Below are 16,852 nucleotides of genomic sequence, written 5' to 3'. Positions count from 1 at the left end.
TTCGTGAGATTTTTAACTAATTTGAATTTTAAATTCTTCGAAGCAAGAGAAAGAGGAAAGGAAGTTCTATTTCTCAAATTTCAAGAGGAAAGGATTGAAAAAGCTAGAGGGTTTATTCTACAAGTCAAGTATGCACTCTTTGCACCCCTACTTTCTAAGTTCACAACCTAGCATATATGTCTTCTTTCTGCATGTAAGATAACTAAAATTAGTTCTTAAAAAATACAACCCCAAGGACTATCCAAGTATATTTTCGATCTTTACCATTCATACAATACATATACATTACACACAAAATAAATAATTTAAAATATAAACACGTGCTAAATTTAATTACTGCTTTAAATAAATTCTACACACTCATATCATCATTAAGAAAAAATCCAAAGTCCTTACATAAATTTCAATGTTCATTTCAAATCATGAAAAAAAATTCTAAGACGAAGAGAAAATTAGAGACAAATTAAGAGAGAGATAAATTAAAAGATTTTTTTAAAAAAAGTTAAAATATATATTTATAATAAAATAACAGATAACCTTTAGAAAATTTAAAATTAATTAAATCTTAAATAATTACCACAACAACTATTTTATTTTTTGCACTATTACACTTTGTACCAACTAAACGCAATTTTACATTTTTATTTTTCATTTCCTGATTATTTTTAATTATCTTGTAGAAATTAAACGCGACCTCGTAAGATTAAAGTAACAAAAGGGATAAGTTATGCATGAAAAGATAAAAAAAAAAACCTAATTTAGCTTTCATTTTCTACAATTTAACCTACTTTTGAACCCATGATTTATCAGATCGGTCCATCGCACGTGTTTCCAGCTGAAAGCTTTTCAGCCACCGCCGCGCCGCCCCGCCCCTTTTATTGTTCAGTTTATATTGACTACATAATATATATATATATATATATATATATATATATATATATATATTTTATTTTTTTATTTTTTTTTCTTTTATTAAAAAGACCTATCTGCAATTGCAATTAATTCAATAAGTTTCATTGATTAAGAATTATAAGATGTATTGAATTTGTCTGGTTAAAAAAATTATTGATTTTTTTAATAATGGTAGCTTTTTGAAATAGAAAGATATAGTTTAGTATTAAAAATTAAAGGAATTAAATAATCAACCCTGGTTTTCCGAGAACAATATTCGATGACTTTTAATTAATTAAAAAATCTTACATTTTGGTATGATTTTCCTTGTCTAAGAAAAGTGGAAGCATCTTCTAAAATATTTATAGATTTCTCATTGACATTCTTTTACTAGTCTTCAAGAATCCATACATAGGTGTGGAAGTAGGAAACAGAAAGTGTATGATCTCTTCCTTGAAATTTTTGTTGGGAATTTATTTGTAATTCCAACATATTTATTCCCTTCAAAGTCAATTTTATCCAAGTTTAGAACAATGCTGAAAATAAAGTATTTTCAACCATGTCCACCATGTAGAGATAACTTACGTATGCAAGCTAGTTTATTGTGACTGTAATTATTCTATAGATATTCCTCAACCATAAAAACGACATGTAAGATTCAACTTGTGACAAATATGTTTTGAAAAATCAAGGAATATGTTTCGTTCTTGAATTTATTCAATGTCTTAATTAACAAGATATCTGCAAATAATATAGTTTAATATAAATCATTAAGGTCGGCTAATGTTAATTACCTCTCCAAGTTAACAAGGGATAACGAAAGTAAATAAAATTAACGCAATTAGTGTTATTATTTACCAGCCATAAAGAAAAATATTGAATAAAAAAAGAGACACAAGAATAAAATGACAAATCGTAGAAATCTTTATCCATATAGAGAAAAGATAGAGTAGATGGCGACAAAAAAAAGATAAAGTTCAAGGGAATATGATTTTGTTGGTGGAAGAAAAATAGATTGAAATTTAATTTTTAAATTTATATTGTATTGTATTTTATTATATTAAAATCAAGGAGAGAGAACTCCATAATAGATTATTATGATACACTTTGGTGAATAATTTTGTATACTTCTTCATTTCTTTGTGCGAAAGTTTTATTTTTTGAATTTATTAATTTCTAAGAAAATTCTTTACATTTTTTTTATCAAAATATTTTTTTTATTAATATTAGTCATATATATATATATATATATATATATATATATATATATATGTAAAAGATACAGAGAAAGAGGAAAAAATATGTATTAAAAACAGAATTGGCTATATTATGATCCAATGGACAGAGTTGCTCCAAGAAACTACGTGTAAATTTGCATGGAAACGTCAAAAGTAAAATGTTGAACACAATGAAGACTTTTTGGTCTTTTCACCAATAGAATAAGAGGGCTACCCAAGACAACCATTGTTGGTCTTCCATTCCATAGATTGAACATCCTTCTCAAATCAAAACTGATTTTTTCTAAACAAAAACCATTTTTTTTTCTTGTTCCTTTGAACGTGTACACTTCCAGAAAAAAAAATTTAGAGTTTGATGAAAAAGATTAAAGGGGTGTAAAAGAAAAAATTATATATGTAAATCAATGAACAGTGAAACTTATTTGGAAAAATTAAGAATGTATCATAAATTTGAAATAAATATTATTAGTGTGGTTAGAAATTATTCAAAATAATTTATAATTTAGATGTGGATTAATATAGCTATTCTTGGTGGTGTTTTTAGAGAGAGAATATGAGGGAGCAACATTGTCTGAATAAAATTGCATTAGCAAAAAAGATGAGAGAGAAAGGTGTAAAAAGAAGAGAGAAAAGAAGGTTTGTCTTTTGTTTGTAGCATTGAATTCTATTATTTTCTCTCTTCCTCACACACTACTCTCTAGCTATTCATCCAGAATTCATAACCGACTCCTTCTCTCTCTCTTGGGAAATGGTTTTAAGAGGCATAAAGAGAAGGCGGTTTCACCATTAATGGGGTTCTCCATAGCTATTGAATTAGAAGCAGCACAAGAACAAGAACAAGAGCAAGAGACAAAGTTTTTAAGCTCCTCTCTGAATATCATGGCTTCCTCAAGTGTCAAGAGCACCAACTCAACAACTCAACTTGAACCACTCCCCCAACATCTTCATCATCAACAACCACCACATCATTTTCATCATCATCAAATACCAGACCAAGAAATCTCTTTCGGGATGATGCCATCTTCCTCATCACACTCTATCCCTGCAAATTACTTGTGAGTAATCACCAATAAAAAAAAGTAGGGCACTTTCTGCAACAAAGCTGAGGGATCATCCCATCAAGTTTTTCTTAGAACAAAATTTACACCAATTATATTGTATTATTATATATATATATATTGTTATTATGTTAATTTCTTTCTGCTGTTGTTTTGATTTACTTTAACAGAAGCAAAGATTCTGGAGCTTATGATTTGGGAGAATTGGATCAAGCCTTTTTTTTGTATCTTGACGACCCTTCTAGTGTTCAAGACCAAAGACGTGAGCTTTTTCTCTCTCTGTAATACTCTTACATAAAGGAACAGATAAACTTGTTTCTGATTTCAACGATCTTCTTCAATTCAGAAAGAACAGCACTTGCTTTTTTTTCATTTCAGTTTGAAAGATTCTCTAAGGCAAGGTTTGTTTGGGTCACAGCAAAAGCATGTTTCAGGAGATCCATATCTTATCTGCCGTAGTACTTGTTTGACCAAATCCTTACAGAAAAAAAAGGTGGCAAAAAAATGTTGTAGAGACATTTTTGCACTTCTCAGAAAAGAAAAAAAAGAAAAACTGATCCTCTCTCTCACTCACTTAGTTTTCTTGATTTTATTCATAATCTCCTCATGTACTGAAAAAGTATACACATAGGGCATGGGTGCTTTCTGCTATCTCCTTCTTCTGACAGAGCTACAAATAATGCATGACAATTTCCCACACCTCTCTTGCTTCTTATTTGAGTTCTTCTGCAATCATTTTTTTCTCTTCAAAAACATAACTCTTGTTTTTCAGTTCTCACAATTTCTCTGTGATCATCCATATATATATATATATATTATTTGTTTTGATACATATTTATTCATAATAATTGATGATGCTGAATTCCATTAATGTATCTGTTTCGGCAGAGAACTCATCATCAGGAATGAGGCCACCACCAACTCTCAATATTTTCCCATCTCAGCCTATGCACGCAGTGCCACCATCCAATTCCAAGGTACCATAATAATAATAATAATTAATAATAATAATATAATAATAGTAATAATAATAATCATATCCCACTTTCATTTATATATTGTTAATTTTTATATAATCTAGATTATCAATGTGTTAGCTAGCTTCCAATAGTTAACTAACATTAAATAAAATTTTATTTTTTCTATTTGTTAGGTTACCATGGAATTACCCTCCACACAAACCAGTGGCTCCAAGAGACCACCAGGGTCATCCATAGCCAAGCCCAACCCTCACACTGAAGCTCCCTCTGCACCTGAACCACCCAAAGTTGTAAAGGTACACAACATACACATAATTTTTTTTATGAATACACAAATTTTATATATTTAATTTTAAAAAAATGTGTCTAAAATCCATTGCCCTCAAATGGGTTGAGAAAAGTATATACATATTTTTTTCCAACAATTAATCACCTATTTAATATGCATGTGTGAGATCAGCGAGAGGGAAATCGAAAGGGAGCAACCTCAAGTTCTGAACAGGAGGCACCCAAAACACCAGATCCTAAGGTTGAAACTATAGTTAATTTTGTTTGGTGTTACACTTGTTGTTCCCTCACGTAGGTTGTTGTTTTGGATTTGATAATTAAAGCTGAATTAGTGTGTGGTTTTAAAACGGTGTGCACAGACACTGAGAAGACTTGCTCAGAATAGAGAAGCAGCAAGAAAAAGCAGGCTGAGGAAAAAGGTGCAGTGAATTCCCCTGAAAGATTATTTTTTCTAAAATACTGTGTGTGGTTATGCCCATTTCAGGCAAGACTTGTAAGAAGTCTCTCTTATTTAAAGTTTGAACCATAAATTGTTATAATATACCAATTTGTTTGTGTTTCTCTTTCTCTCTCTCTCAGGCGTACGTTCAGCAGCTAGAGTCAAGTAGGATTAAGCTTAATCAGCTAGAACAAGAGTTACAGCGTGCAAGAGCTCAAGTAAGGAAGAAACTCTTCTCTGCGGCAAAGACTTGGTGCATTCTTTGAATAGATTATTTTTGGAAAACTACTTTTTGTTAAAATATGCTCTAAAAGTTGACGAAGAAACCATTTTATTTCCCTTAAATATACATTAGACCAGACAAACACGAACTTAATATATATAAAAAAAATAAATGTTATAAAAGTGTTTGACATGATGGTGTTGTAATAATGCAAGTTCAAAACTTGATAGCACTAACAAGTAATGCGTGTTTCTATTTTAGGGCATATTAATGGGTGGAAATGCCCTTCTGGGAGGTGAACAAGGCTTTCCTATGGCTATGAATGGCATTAGCTCAGGTGATCATTCTGCTTCTTCACTTCTTTTTCCATTCTCATACTTATAGATTTTTTTATATATTATTATTCATATAACACCCTTTCAAAGTTTAAGATATTACGTAATACTCTTTTTTTAATTGTATCTTCATTTCCAATCTCATAGTTTAAACTTACGTATTTATTATGAAGTAAAAATGAAAAGAAGTACAATAGGAAGTCTCAATTATTTTATCATCATAAAAAATTGCTATATTTCTTGTTTCACCTATAAACATTACACAAGGAATAAACTTGTAGAATTTAATTTTTACATATTATAAAAAACCAAATAATGTAAAAATTTGGCATTATTATTGGTTACAGTAAAAGTTTGAAATTACATAGTTTTGTGCATGAGTGATTAATTTCAGAGGCTGCAATGTTTGACGTGGAATATGCGAGATGGTTAGAGGAGCACCAGCGCATAGTGTGTGAGCTAAGAGGTGCAGTGCAAGAACACCTCCATGAAAACGAGCTTCGGTTATATGTGGACAATTGTTTGGCTCACTACGACCAAGTAATGAACCTCAAGACCATAGTGGCCAAAACAGACGTATTCCACCTTGTTTTTGGCATGTGGAAGACCCCAGCTGAACGTTGCTTTATGTGGATTGGTGGCTTCAGACCCTCTGAACTCATCAAGGTATTTCATTCAATCCATAACATTTGTTTCATTCACAAATTTCGAATTTGAAAGTTTGTTTACACTAGGATTGTTACGTTGAATATTTTTCTATAAATGAAGTAATTGTCCAGTGGTGGTTCCTGATGATTTTGGAAGAAGATGATTATGTGAATCCATTGACTTGTCGGTGTGGGGCTTTGAAAGAAAATTTTATGGCGATGAATTTAATGTGGTGAATGAATATGGAGTTAAAGTTATGATGAAGGTTTGTTGTTGTATTGGGTAGAGTTAGGCTTCATTCCTGTTAAGCCATGCCTTTCACTCGAATTTCTGGTTGGAATCAGAGACCAACCAAGAAAGGAAAAAGAGTTATAGCAAAGTGCATGACACGGGTCTCTATCTCTCACTGTCTTCTTCCTATGGGAATGAATAGATGAATTAAGTTCCTTCAATTTCCATAACCCCAAGTAAAGTAACAACCCTTCATTGACCATAAAAGTGTGACACGCATACAAACAAAACCAACCTAACTCCCAGACAATGACTTAACCTTTTTTATTTATTTATTGATTCATAAATGTGCATTGGTTTTATTTTAGATTATTCTGGGTCAAATTGAGCCTCTTACGGAGCAACAAATACTTGGGATATGTGGGTTGCAACAATCTACACAAGAGGCAGAAGAGGCTCTTTCACAAGGGCTTGATGCCCTAAACCAATCTCTCTCAGACACTATAACATCAGACTCTTTGTGGTGTCCTCCAAACATGACCAACTACATGGGACAGATGGCTGTGGCAATGAACAAACTCTCCACTCTTGAAAGTTTTGCAAGACAGGTACGTATATTTTGTGGTAACTTTTTGAAAGAGTGCATGTATGAATCTTCTTTACATAAAATAACAACGAATGAATGCATGTTGAATATGTGGTTGATGTAATTTGGGTAAGTTTTGTGATGTTGGTAAACTAGTTTTGTGGTCCTATGATGACATTTGTACAAAGTTTCCGTAACTGATCTCGTGGGGGTCAGGTAAGGAAGGAGAATAATTGGTAGGAAGACCTACTCCATTTCATTTCATGCATCTCCCACCCTCTCTCATCACCTGTTACATGGAAAATCTATATTATATTTTCCTCAAAACTTTTCATTTCTTCTTTTACTTCATTCAATTTCGTCTGTGTTCTTCGCATATAAATACAAGAGTTGACATGCATAAGCTTCTGATAGTTTTTTAGTTTGCGTAGTTAGGTTTATTCATATTCTTTTTCAAGTTTATTTGTTGATTTTGTGTTGGTAAGTTCTAGCAACGTTATCAAATCTCTTTTTTAAGTGAAATTAGTATATATATATATATAAAAAAAAAGTTAAATCACCTTAAATAGTTCATATTTATTTATTTATTTTAATAAAAAAATTCTTATATTAACAATACATTATATATGATCATATATTATTACAAAATTTAAAATATATATTACATTAATTTAAAATACTTAAATAAAAATTTAAATATGTAAAATTTAGGAAATATATATATTTTTGAATGGTGTGTGAATTGATTTTTCCACCCTTCTTAATTAATTCCTTGTGTTTGTGTCAATGATATGCAACAAAATTGAATGTGCACGTGTATATTGAGCATAGATTTGTAGTTTTGCTTGAAAGTGGTAGGAAAATAAATCCCCTAAAGCTAATATTGTAGTTGTTCTTAGTTAGGATTAAGAGCGATAGGACAAAGTTTAGTAGTAAAAGTTTTAGTATAGAAAATAGTAATAAGGGTATTGAAAAATTGTTTTGATTAGTGAAATGTGAGGATAATAATAGATATAAATGCATTTAACATCGAATTCCTAAGTAAGTACTAATGAAGAGATACACGTGAGTCTAAGGAAAATAGTGGTCCCTCTTTGATGTTCCTCGTGGAAAGATACGTTCTGAATTCCATACCTATGTGATGTCATGGTCGTAACTGTAACTTGAAGACACCACATACACAACCCTTGGCTTTCTTTTTGGCCATTTATGAAAACACACTCTTATCATTCTTTAGCTCAATTAATTAAAATATTTTAAATTATTGAGTTCATAAGTGTGAACATGTTTGATCCTAAAATTTGCACTAGAAAGAATTAAGGAAAAAAAAAGAAGGAAAAAGATGTGGAATTAGATGACGGCTATGGGAAGATGTCTAAAATTTCTGTGTGACGTTGGTGGTCACTAGGTCGGTTCACCAACTATGCTTAACTTCTATCATTCATTATTCATTTTAATTACAAGTCTTAGAGAAGAATGCGTCTGAAACTATGATATGAGTGAGCAATCAAAAAATAACAACAACAAGAACAAAAACTAGAGGAATCCTTTGGGTAGCCAACATCATCATGATCGATGATTATAAAATGGATTTTGTCACAACAAACCTTTCCCATTAATCAATCTCTCTCTCTCAGTTTGACCCATTTGTAGTTTGTGTTTAATTTGTAATTTTATCTATAAAAAAAATAATAAATCATTTAAGAGGTAATCCAACTTTTATATATAAAAAAAAATATAAAACATCATTCTACTTGTCTGTCCCAAACTCTCAACAGAAACTATCAATAAATCTTTACCCTAAAAAAATAAAAAAAGTCCGCTCTTAACAATAGTCAAAATATATCATTACTCAAACTTCAAAATACATACAAATGTAAATAACTCACCAAATGATAGTCTCTAACCATAAAAAGTTTTTCTTTTTTAACCCCAAAAAGTTTTTCTTTTTTAACCCCTTATATAAAAAAACACAACACTTTAATAAACCACCAACAAAAAAAATAAAAACAAATACATAATATTTGCACGACACAAAGAATCATATTAATCTAATGCAAGAGTTTGTGTTTAACTATTACTAAATAATTTTGATTTATTGTTTATCTTTTTCTTAGTTGACTGCAAATTTTTTTATTAATTGATAAGATTTAATTAGGGGTGCCAATTACAATAATAGAGGGGGCTTTAATCTAATACTAGTAGCAACAAAGTTGACTAGAAAACCATATAGAAAAATAACATTCAGCATCTTTATGTTTCCAGTAGCTATTGGCTGCTCTTAAAGAAAGAGGTCCCAATCCAATGTTGTTGTTATGCTAAAAATTCAAAAGTATTTTTTTCCCAAGTTTCAAAATTAGACTAGCTAGCTAGACTATATCATATATATTAATCAATAAATTAGTGGGCAATTTTGGTTCTGGTTTTAGAACCAGACAACAAATAAAGGTACCATTCTAGTATACCCTATGCTATTCTAAACAAATCTCACTTCATTAGCTTCTAAATTCCTCACACCTTATACTACTTTAAATTGTTACATATATATGACGTACGTGTATGACTATACTGTATTTTAATTTTATGAATCTAACATAAAATACATTATTCAATTTTTGTCTATAACAATTCTTCTCATTCATTTACTGTGAACATTTTATACAGTAAGAATTTCAATTCTAGTTATGATTGATGATGCCTATTCTATAACATATAATTTATATGTTTTCTATTCGATATAAATAAATTAAAATTCATTTATTACACAGATTAGTTAAGTGCATTAAACTTTGCTAATCATTTAATAATTTTACCAAAACCCCCTTACAAAAAAATTACAAAAATGAGGAAAATAAAGGTTAAATGTTAATTAAAATTAAGATATTCTAAAGACAACATCCTTAAATAAAGTAAAATTTGTTTAAATTTTTTAAAACAAGTGTGTGTGTGTTTTTATGTTTATAAATGAGAAGGAAGGAGATAGAATGTAATATATTTAATGCAATTAAAGCATTTAAATGAGTGTATTTAATAATCCTAAACACTGCATTGATGCATAGAATGAAAGAATGCAATAAAGTCAAACATATTTATAGTTACTTTTTCATCTTTGTGCTGAAAAAAAACAATTTGACTGAGAATTGAATGAAGAAGGAGAAAGTTGAATTGTTTTGGTGATTAACTTATTACAGGCTGATAATCTGAGGCACCAAACCATTCACCGTCTGCACCAACTTCTAACCACACGCCAAGCCGCAAGGTGTTTGGTGGCCATTTCTGAGTACTTTCATCGTCTTCGAGCTCTCAGTTCTCTCTGGTTCACACGTCCTCGCCAAGACTAGTTCTCTCTGCTCAAAGGAACACTCACATCTTCCATAACCAACCTATGCCTACCACCTACTAGATGATATATATATATATATATATATATATATATATATACATATATGACCTTGTAGCTTCTTAATTTCTTCTCTTTGATTTTATCTTAAATATTAATTCTCCAAAGTTCATTCTGGTACCACCCTTAATTTCTCAGCCACCTTCTCCATCTCTGTGTGCATATACATAAGCACACATAAACTCAATTAACCAAATCAGATTAGAAGTAGTTATCATATTAAATATCTTGTATGAATTACTGGTATAAACATAATCATAAATTGGAGAAAAACCCTTACCTTAAAGTTGTGACTGAAATATAAAATGTATAAATATATGACTGTCATTCTTGAATCATAAAAGGGTAAAATAGTAATTGGTGTTTTGAAGACGACGAAGTTGTTCTTTCAAATTTAAGTCATTTTTAACTAGTTTTAGTAAGAAGTTGAAGTTTTTTAAAATTTTATATTTTTTATTGAACCACACTTAAAATGAATAAAAAAAATTTATTGATAAAAGAAAAAGGGTAAAACAGTGAAAAATTAGTGAGATGACAAAAAAATGGAAAATTAATTTTATTGAAAGATAAGAAGGGAAGGTTTCGGTTTGTGTAGAAGTCTCTGTGCTGATAAGAATATTATAAAAAAGGAAACTTGAAGAGTTTGAACTGCTACGTGGTCATCAATGGTTGCATGCAGAAGTTGTTGATCTCTTTCATTTATGAACATAAAGACTTTGGTCAAGTTATGATTCCTTCTATTTTCTTAATACTTTTTATATACCCTTTTATATATATATATATATATATATATATATATATATATATATATTGCTTTCTTTGTAATCAACAAATGAATCAGGTGGTGAGTTACTGTATGGTTATGGTTGGGCTGAAAATAAACAGACAGCTTCTTCTGTCAGAAAATCTCATTTTCATATCAAGTCTCCAATAATGTAAGATTATTGTGAGTAACAAGTGTACTGAAATTGAATATCAAATTACAAAAGCAATTGCTATTTAGAACAACAGACAAAAGAGAATATGGAATATTTTATTTGTTTAATAGGAGCTATTGAAATTCAAGTAAGTCATAGAATGTTTTTTAAGAAATTTGTTAAGCTGGTGAAAAATGCTAAGAACAAACAAGTTAGATTATGTGACAACAAACTCGTGTTGGACTCAAAAATCTTTTTGAAGTTATGGAATCACTATTCAATATTTATTTAATATATTAATATCTTATAAGATCTTTCGTGAAAACAAATTATTTATAATTAATCAAACATTCTTCATAATAATTCATCTAAAATAAATAAATATATGAAAGAGTTATTTAATATGTACAAGAATTACATTTATTATCATAAACAAGAAAGTTTCATATTAATAAAAAATATTTATATGCTGATTTTATTAATTCAATTTTTATTTTAATTAAAATTTTAGGACTTTTGAACTGGAAAACCTCTCGAAATATGAGATGGATAGAGATATACATGCAAATCAATCCATTAACATATTTTTACTTTTCTATTATTATTATTATTATTATTAAATTTTTATATTTTTAAAATTTGAAAAATATATACCAATTTTTTGTGTGTGTATAATTGAGATGTATATTAGTAATTAGAGTTTATAATAATTATGTCCTTTTAAGTTTTAGTGTTGTTTATTCTTGAAAGGAAAGTATCTTTAATTAGAAATATTTGTTTTTTTAGATTGATTAGTTATTTATTTTGTAGGTTGTGAGGAGGATCTATATTTATTAGTAGGGTTGAGTGACAATATTAATGATGTATAAGAGTTTGACCATTTTGAAGTAATTTATATTTATATTTATTTTTTTAAATAAAAAAATTCTTGAAATGAACATTAATAAAGGAGTCGTAAGTGAATTTTTTACCTTACATTGTACAAATATTTCAAATGTGATCTTAAAAATACTTTCATTCTTTCCTCTTAACCTTGGGTCAAGAAATTTTGGGTACATATAAAGTTTTACATCATATACCAATTGAGAATAAATATAATTTATAAATACTTTTTCTTAAATGTCTTTTCATGATAAAGTATTGACAAAATCACTTAGTTACAAAATAAATACCTACTCTCTTACTTGAAGTAAATGAGGTTGAATTTATTACCTTATAGTCACTTTATACGTGTTATTGTTCTTTTAATAAAAGTCTACGATTGATATTAAATCAAGTACTTCTAGAAGGCAACATCAAATTTACAATGAAATTGTGAACTTAATTTCAATGAGAGATGTAGGCTCAAATTTTCTCCACACATAAATAAAATTAGAGAGAAAAAGAAAGAAAGTTAGGTACCCAAGAACATTGGTCTAACTTACAAAGATTTATGAAAATAAATAAAGAGGAATAGTTAAAAAAGTGTTACAAAAGAAAAATGTTCCATTTTTCGGTCAGCTCAAAGAAAAATGTTGAATTCACTCGATTTTGGTTGAATTTTATGGACTTTTATGTCGTTTTTTGTGTGTTAAAAGTAGTTTGATAATAACTATGTATTCAACGTGGCCCAATTATGTAATGAGTTATTTATGGGCCTTCTGGATCCCAAAAAAGTTCTCTATGGACCACATTGAATAATGTATAAACTTACGTGGACTGCTTCTTGTTGCACCTACATTACTTCTTCAACCACCACCATAAATTTTAAAAATCTCATAATTAACTTTCCATAAATTTTGAAAATCCCATTACTCTTCAGCAAAAAGAAAAAAAATAGAAACATATTTCGGTTTATATATATTCCAGAACAGAACACAAAATTTAACACTTCAGAAACTCAAAAATTACACATTCCAGATTACGTAATCCAGATCCTAATTAGACAAGTCTACCGGATTATATAATCCAAAACCTATTTAAGAACTACCAATACCAGGTTATATAATCCAGAACTTATATAAACTATAAACTCTACCCGATTACATAATCCAAAACACAAAAGTTACAATCGGATTACATAATTCAAAACCTATTCAACAACTAATAATACCAGATTAATCTGGATCCAATTTAACCATCTAACACTACTAGATTACTACATGTCATTTGAAGGACTTCTGCCAAATTCAAATTAAAATAGAAAATCATTAAATCTATTGACCTATGGATGAAGAGGGCAACGTGAATGATGGAGGACAACGGGGAAGATCTTTGAAGGAGGTGGAAGTTTTGGAGGGAGGTGGGAGTGAAAGGGTACACTGAACGAACATAGGTTAAAAGATAGAATTAGGTTAAAGTAAAAATTAGGTTATATTTTAATATTTTTTACTGAAGGATACAATGGTAAAATCGATTTTAGTATGACTGTGACTGAAGATGAAGAAGTAATGAGTTTGATAAGTATGAATTAGATTAATATCGCAGTTTATGAATCATAACGTGTATCACTAACACAAAATCAATATTAGGAGAAAATGTTGCGGAAGCTTCATTGTCAAGGACAATGCCATGTAACAGAAGAATGAAAATTTTGATTACAAGATGAACCAGAAGGTATAAAAATGAATGATGCAGTACAGAAAAAAAAAAAAAGCGTAATGACATGATCTCCATGATTGATTTGGAAGCTCAAAGCATGTTATCTGCACGAGATGACAACCTCTTGAAGAAATTACTAGGCAGTGTGGGTAGCTTGCTTCTGAACTTGGGGTGCCTGAGCCAGAAAATGGCAGCCACTGAAGCCACAACCTTGAAGGGTGTGACATACAATGCCACAGCAGCAATGAGGCAGAAAACGATGAAGAGGCTTGTGGCTCTTGGGTCTCTCCAACTGAGCAGGGTGTGAAATCTCTCACCCTGAGTTGCAATGTCTCCAACCACAGTTTGTATTCTCCCAGCCACACTCCTGAGCCGATCATACCTCATTCTGATCACATCCTGAGCCTTTGAAGTGGGAAAAGTGTCAAACTCCTCATCAAGTTCATCTGGCCGTGCTGCTTCTGCCCAAGAGAGTTTGGTGTCCATTTCTGGAGGGTGCCTTGGCCTGAACCTGAAGTTCCATATTCCAATGAGGAACATGTAGAGGAACATGGTGGGGAGGATCAGTTCAGGGTAGCATATCAAGATGAAAAAGAGGACATGCACTAGAATTGTGGTCACTGGATTCTTCCACTGTTGCACCTCACCTAGCCACCTGCTCATTGATATTGCACCTGAAAAGAGTGACACAATCCTGAAGAAATTGGCTTTGCTTCTTCTCATGCTCCATATGTGAGAGTCCACATCCAGCATGTACTCCACAACCTCTTTCCTCAGGGGTGGCTCTGCCCTCCCAAGCCTCACTGCCACAATGTTCATAGCCTGGTACCTCAAACTTTCCAACTGGTTCACAGTGAATGGATGCAGGTAATGCATTTTTGGCAAAAAAGGGTGTCCATAAAGGTAGATGATGTGAGCCATGGAGAGACAAGTGAAACGAATGGCCAATTGAAGTTCCCCCATCTTCTTCAATCCAGAGGGTTTCAGAACAAGAAGAGGGTATGAGTTTGTGTAAATCCTATCCATTTCCAAGGTTGACAAACGAATCCTTACCTTACCAATTCTTGAGTCAATTTTGGCTCCACTTCCTTGAGTTTGCCCTCCACCACCCAAATGGCAGTTGTCAAAGACTCCAAAAGTTATGACAGTGCAAGGGTCATAGACTTCCCATGTGTATTGCTCATTCCATTTTGGATTAAAGCTCTCGGTGATTGTTCTAGTTCTCACCCATTTCTGACCATACTTGGCCACACAATAAGCATCTGTTGACCCTTTACCATTGTTTGTCTTCATAGATTGGAGCCCTTGAGCACTCAATATCCCCACTTCAAGAATCCCAATTGGCTGCTTCCAAAGTTGTCTAGCAGTTGGCCTTGTGTCACTGATGTACATTGTGAATTCATCTAGCACATGATAAGCACCCTCAAGACACACCCTTAGGTGAATCCTACTTGAGAACTTGGTCTCATTCCTCTTGTCACCCTCCAACACACCAAAGCCAAACCTCTCAAGGTTGTACCAGTGTGAGTGCACTGTTCGGTGATCCAAACGGATCTCAAATTTGTTAAGTGGCAAGGCTATTCTTGCCACAACCTCATCCTTTCCAGGGGAGGCCTTGTTCTCCACTGTGAGCACAAGCTTCTCCTCAAAGGGCTCAGCTGCCACAAACACCAAATCTTCATTCCACATGGGGTTTGGTGTTTTTGCTGGACACAGCTTGGTCTTGAGCACTTGTTGTCCAACTTGACCCTTCACAAAAACTTGGGGTGGCTGGCTTTTGTCCTGTGGCTCCACATCTTGAGCTTCAATTACATTAACCCTCAGATACCATAGTTTTGGGTTAACATAAACCTTTGATCTGATATTATAAACCCCTTCTCCCTTAACTGAAGCAGAATCTGAATGCCAAGCCTCAGGGAATGCTTCATCAGCTTGTGTCCCCATCCAAACTGCAAGCATGATCTCTCCTCTACTCCTTGCTTCCCCTCTCAGATTCTCAAGCCTATACCACTGAGGAGCCAAAGGGCTATCTGGGGGTACCCTTGTTGGCACTTCATGCATGTCAAATTCCACTTTCCCAATGTAGTCATCTCTAGCCACCATCTCTTTGTCTCTCACAAAGACCTCAACAACAGAGGACTGAATCTTCTCCTTTGAGAATGCAAAAACCTGCTTCCACTCAGGGCTGGTCTTCTTCTCAAAGTGCCTTGTTTTCCCCTTGTAGTTACCAACCTTCACTTCAACATAAGGGTCAAGGTTGCTGGTGACAGGGTTTGGTGGAAGGTCCTTGGCCTTCACAACACGCACATAGAGGTAGAACATCTGTTCCACCAAGTCATAAGTGCTTGTGGCTCTCTCACTGTATAACCAACCACTCCCTCCACGTTGCCCTCCATGTGGCCACCTTTCTCCAAGGTCTGGCTTTGTGTCCTTCAACTTGTAGTCCTCTTGGTTTCCCTTTGGTGCTGCTTGAGAACTCATGGTTTTGACTTTGGAAACTTCACCTTTCAAATTTCTTCTTGGAGGCTAAGGCCACAAATTCTATGTCCCTTCCCTTTCAGAAATGAGAATCAGGGTGGTAAATTGCTAGTGAAACAGAACATGAAAATTGGAGAAAGACAAACATTGGAGTCTCTCAAACATAGAAATGTGAGTCTAAAGTTTTGTGACATTTTATGGCACTAACATGAAAACTACTTACATGTTCGAATCATTTAGTGGTCCTCTGGTACTCCTCACTCCTTTGTTGCTTTATTCATTCATTATTTTAATTTTAATTTAATTTTGACTCAATATTAAGTGCTTGGTTGATTGAGCTTATTTTTTTTAAGCAGAAAAAAACATCAATCAGTTGTGTGATAACTTTTCTGAAAATGCTTTTCAAAAATAAGTGATCATACTTATAAGAGAACCGATATACTGAGTTGAAAATTATATATTAAATTGTATTATATAAAAGTTTCTAAACTTCAATTATTTTATTTCAATCTCAATTTTAATCATAACCAATATTGTAAAATCAAAATAAAATTTAGTAC

General features: G+C 31.9%; 2 protein-coding genes across 3 annotated transcripts; one reads left to right on the top strand and one right to left on the bottom strand.

Moving 5' to 3' along the window:
* The first annotated feature begins 2,667 nt into the window (after window positions 1-2,667).
* LOC137830618 (bZIP transcription factor TGA10) lies at window positions 2,668-10,603 on the top strand. 2 transcript variants are annotated; one of them, XM_068638065.1, is made up of 12 exons: window positions 2,668-2,765; window positions 2,843-3,184; window positions 3,358-3,449; window positions 4,076-4,164; window positions 4,341-4,463; window positions 4,628-4,696; window positions 4,815-4,874; window positions 5,035-5,112; window positions 5,379-5,454; window positions 5,847-6,118; window positions 6,700-6,939; window positions 10,109-10,603. In XM_068638065.1, the coding sequence occupies exons 1-12, from the start codon at window positions 2,683-2,685 to the stop codon at window positions 10,256-10,258; spliced, it is 1,674 nt and encodes a 557-aa protein (XP_068494166.1). In that variant the 5' UTR covers window positions 2,668-2,682; the 3' UTR covers window positions 10,259-10,603. The 2 variants fall into 2 exon arrangements, with proteins under 2 accessions (XP_068494166.1, XP_068494167.1); XM_068638066.1 differs by lacking the exons at window positions 2,668-2,765; window positions 2,843-3,184; window positions 3,358-3,449 and adding an exon at window positions 3,662-3,680.
* A 3,137-nt stretch (window positions 10,604-13,740) lies between these two features.
* LOC137830616 (FT-interacting protein 1) lies at window positions 13,741-16,534 on the bottom strand. The gene has a single exon (XM_068638063.1). It carries the CDS (start codon window positions 16,293-16,295, stop codon window positions 13,905-13,907), a length of 2,391 nt encoding a protein of 796 aa, XP_068494164.1. The 5' UTR covers window positions 16,296-16,534; the 3' UTR covers window positions 13,741-13,904.
* Window positions 16,535-16,852: the final 318 nt, after the last annotated feature.

This window comes from Phaseolus vulgaris, chromosome 7, assembly GCF_000499845.2.
Source record: "Phaseolus vulgaris cultivar G19833 chromosome 7, P. vulgaris v2.0, whole genome shotgun sequence".
NCBI classification, from domain to species: domain Eukaryota; kingdom Viridiplantae; phylum Streptophyta; class Magnoliopsida; order Fabales; family Fabaceae; genus Phaseolus; species Phaseolus vulgaris.
The sequence above is the reverse complement of the archived record's forward strand: the minus strand, read 5'-3'. Positions and strand labels throughout refer to the sequence as shown.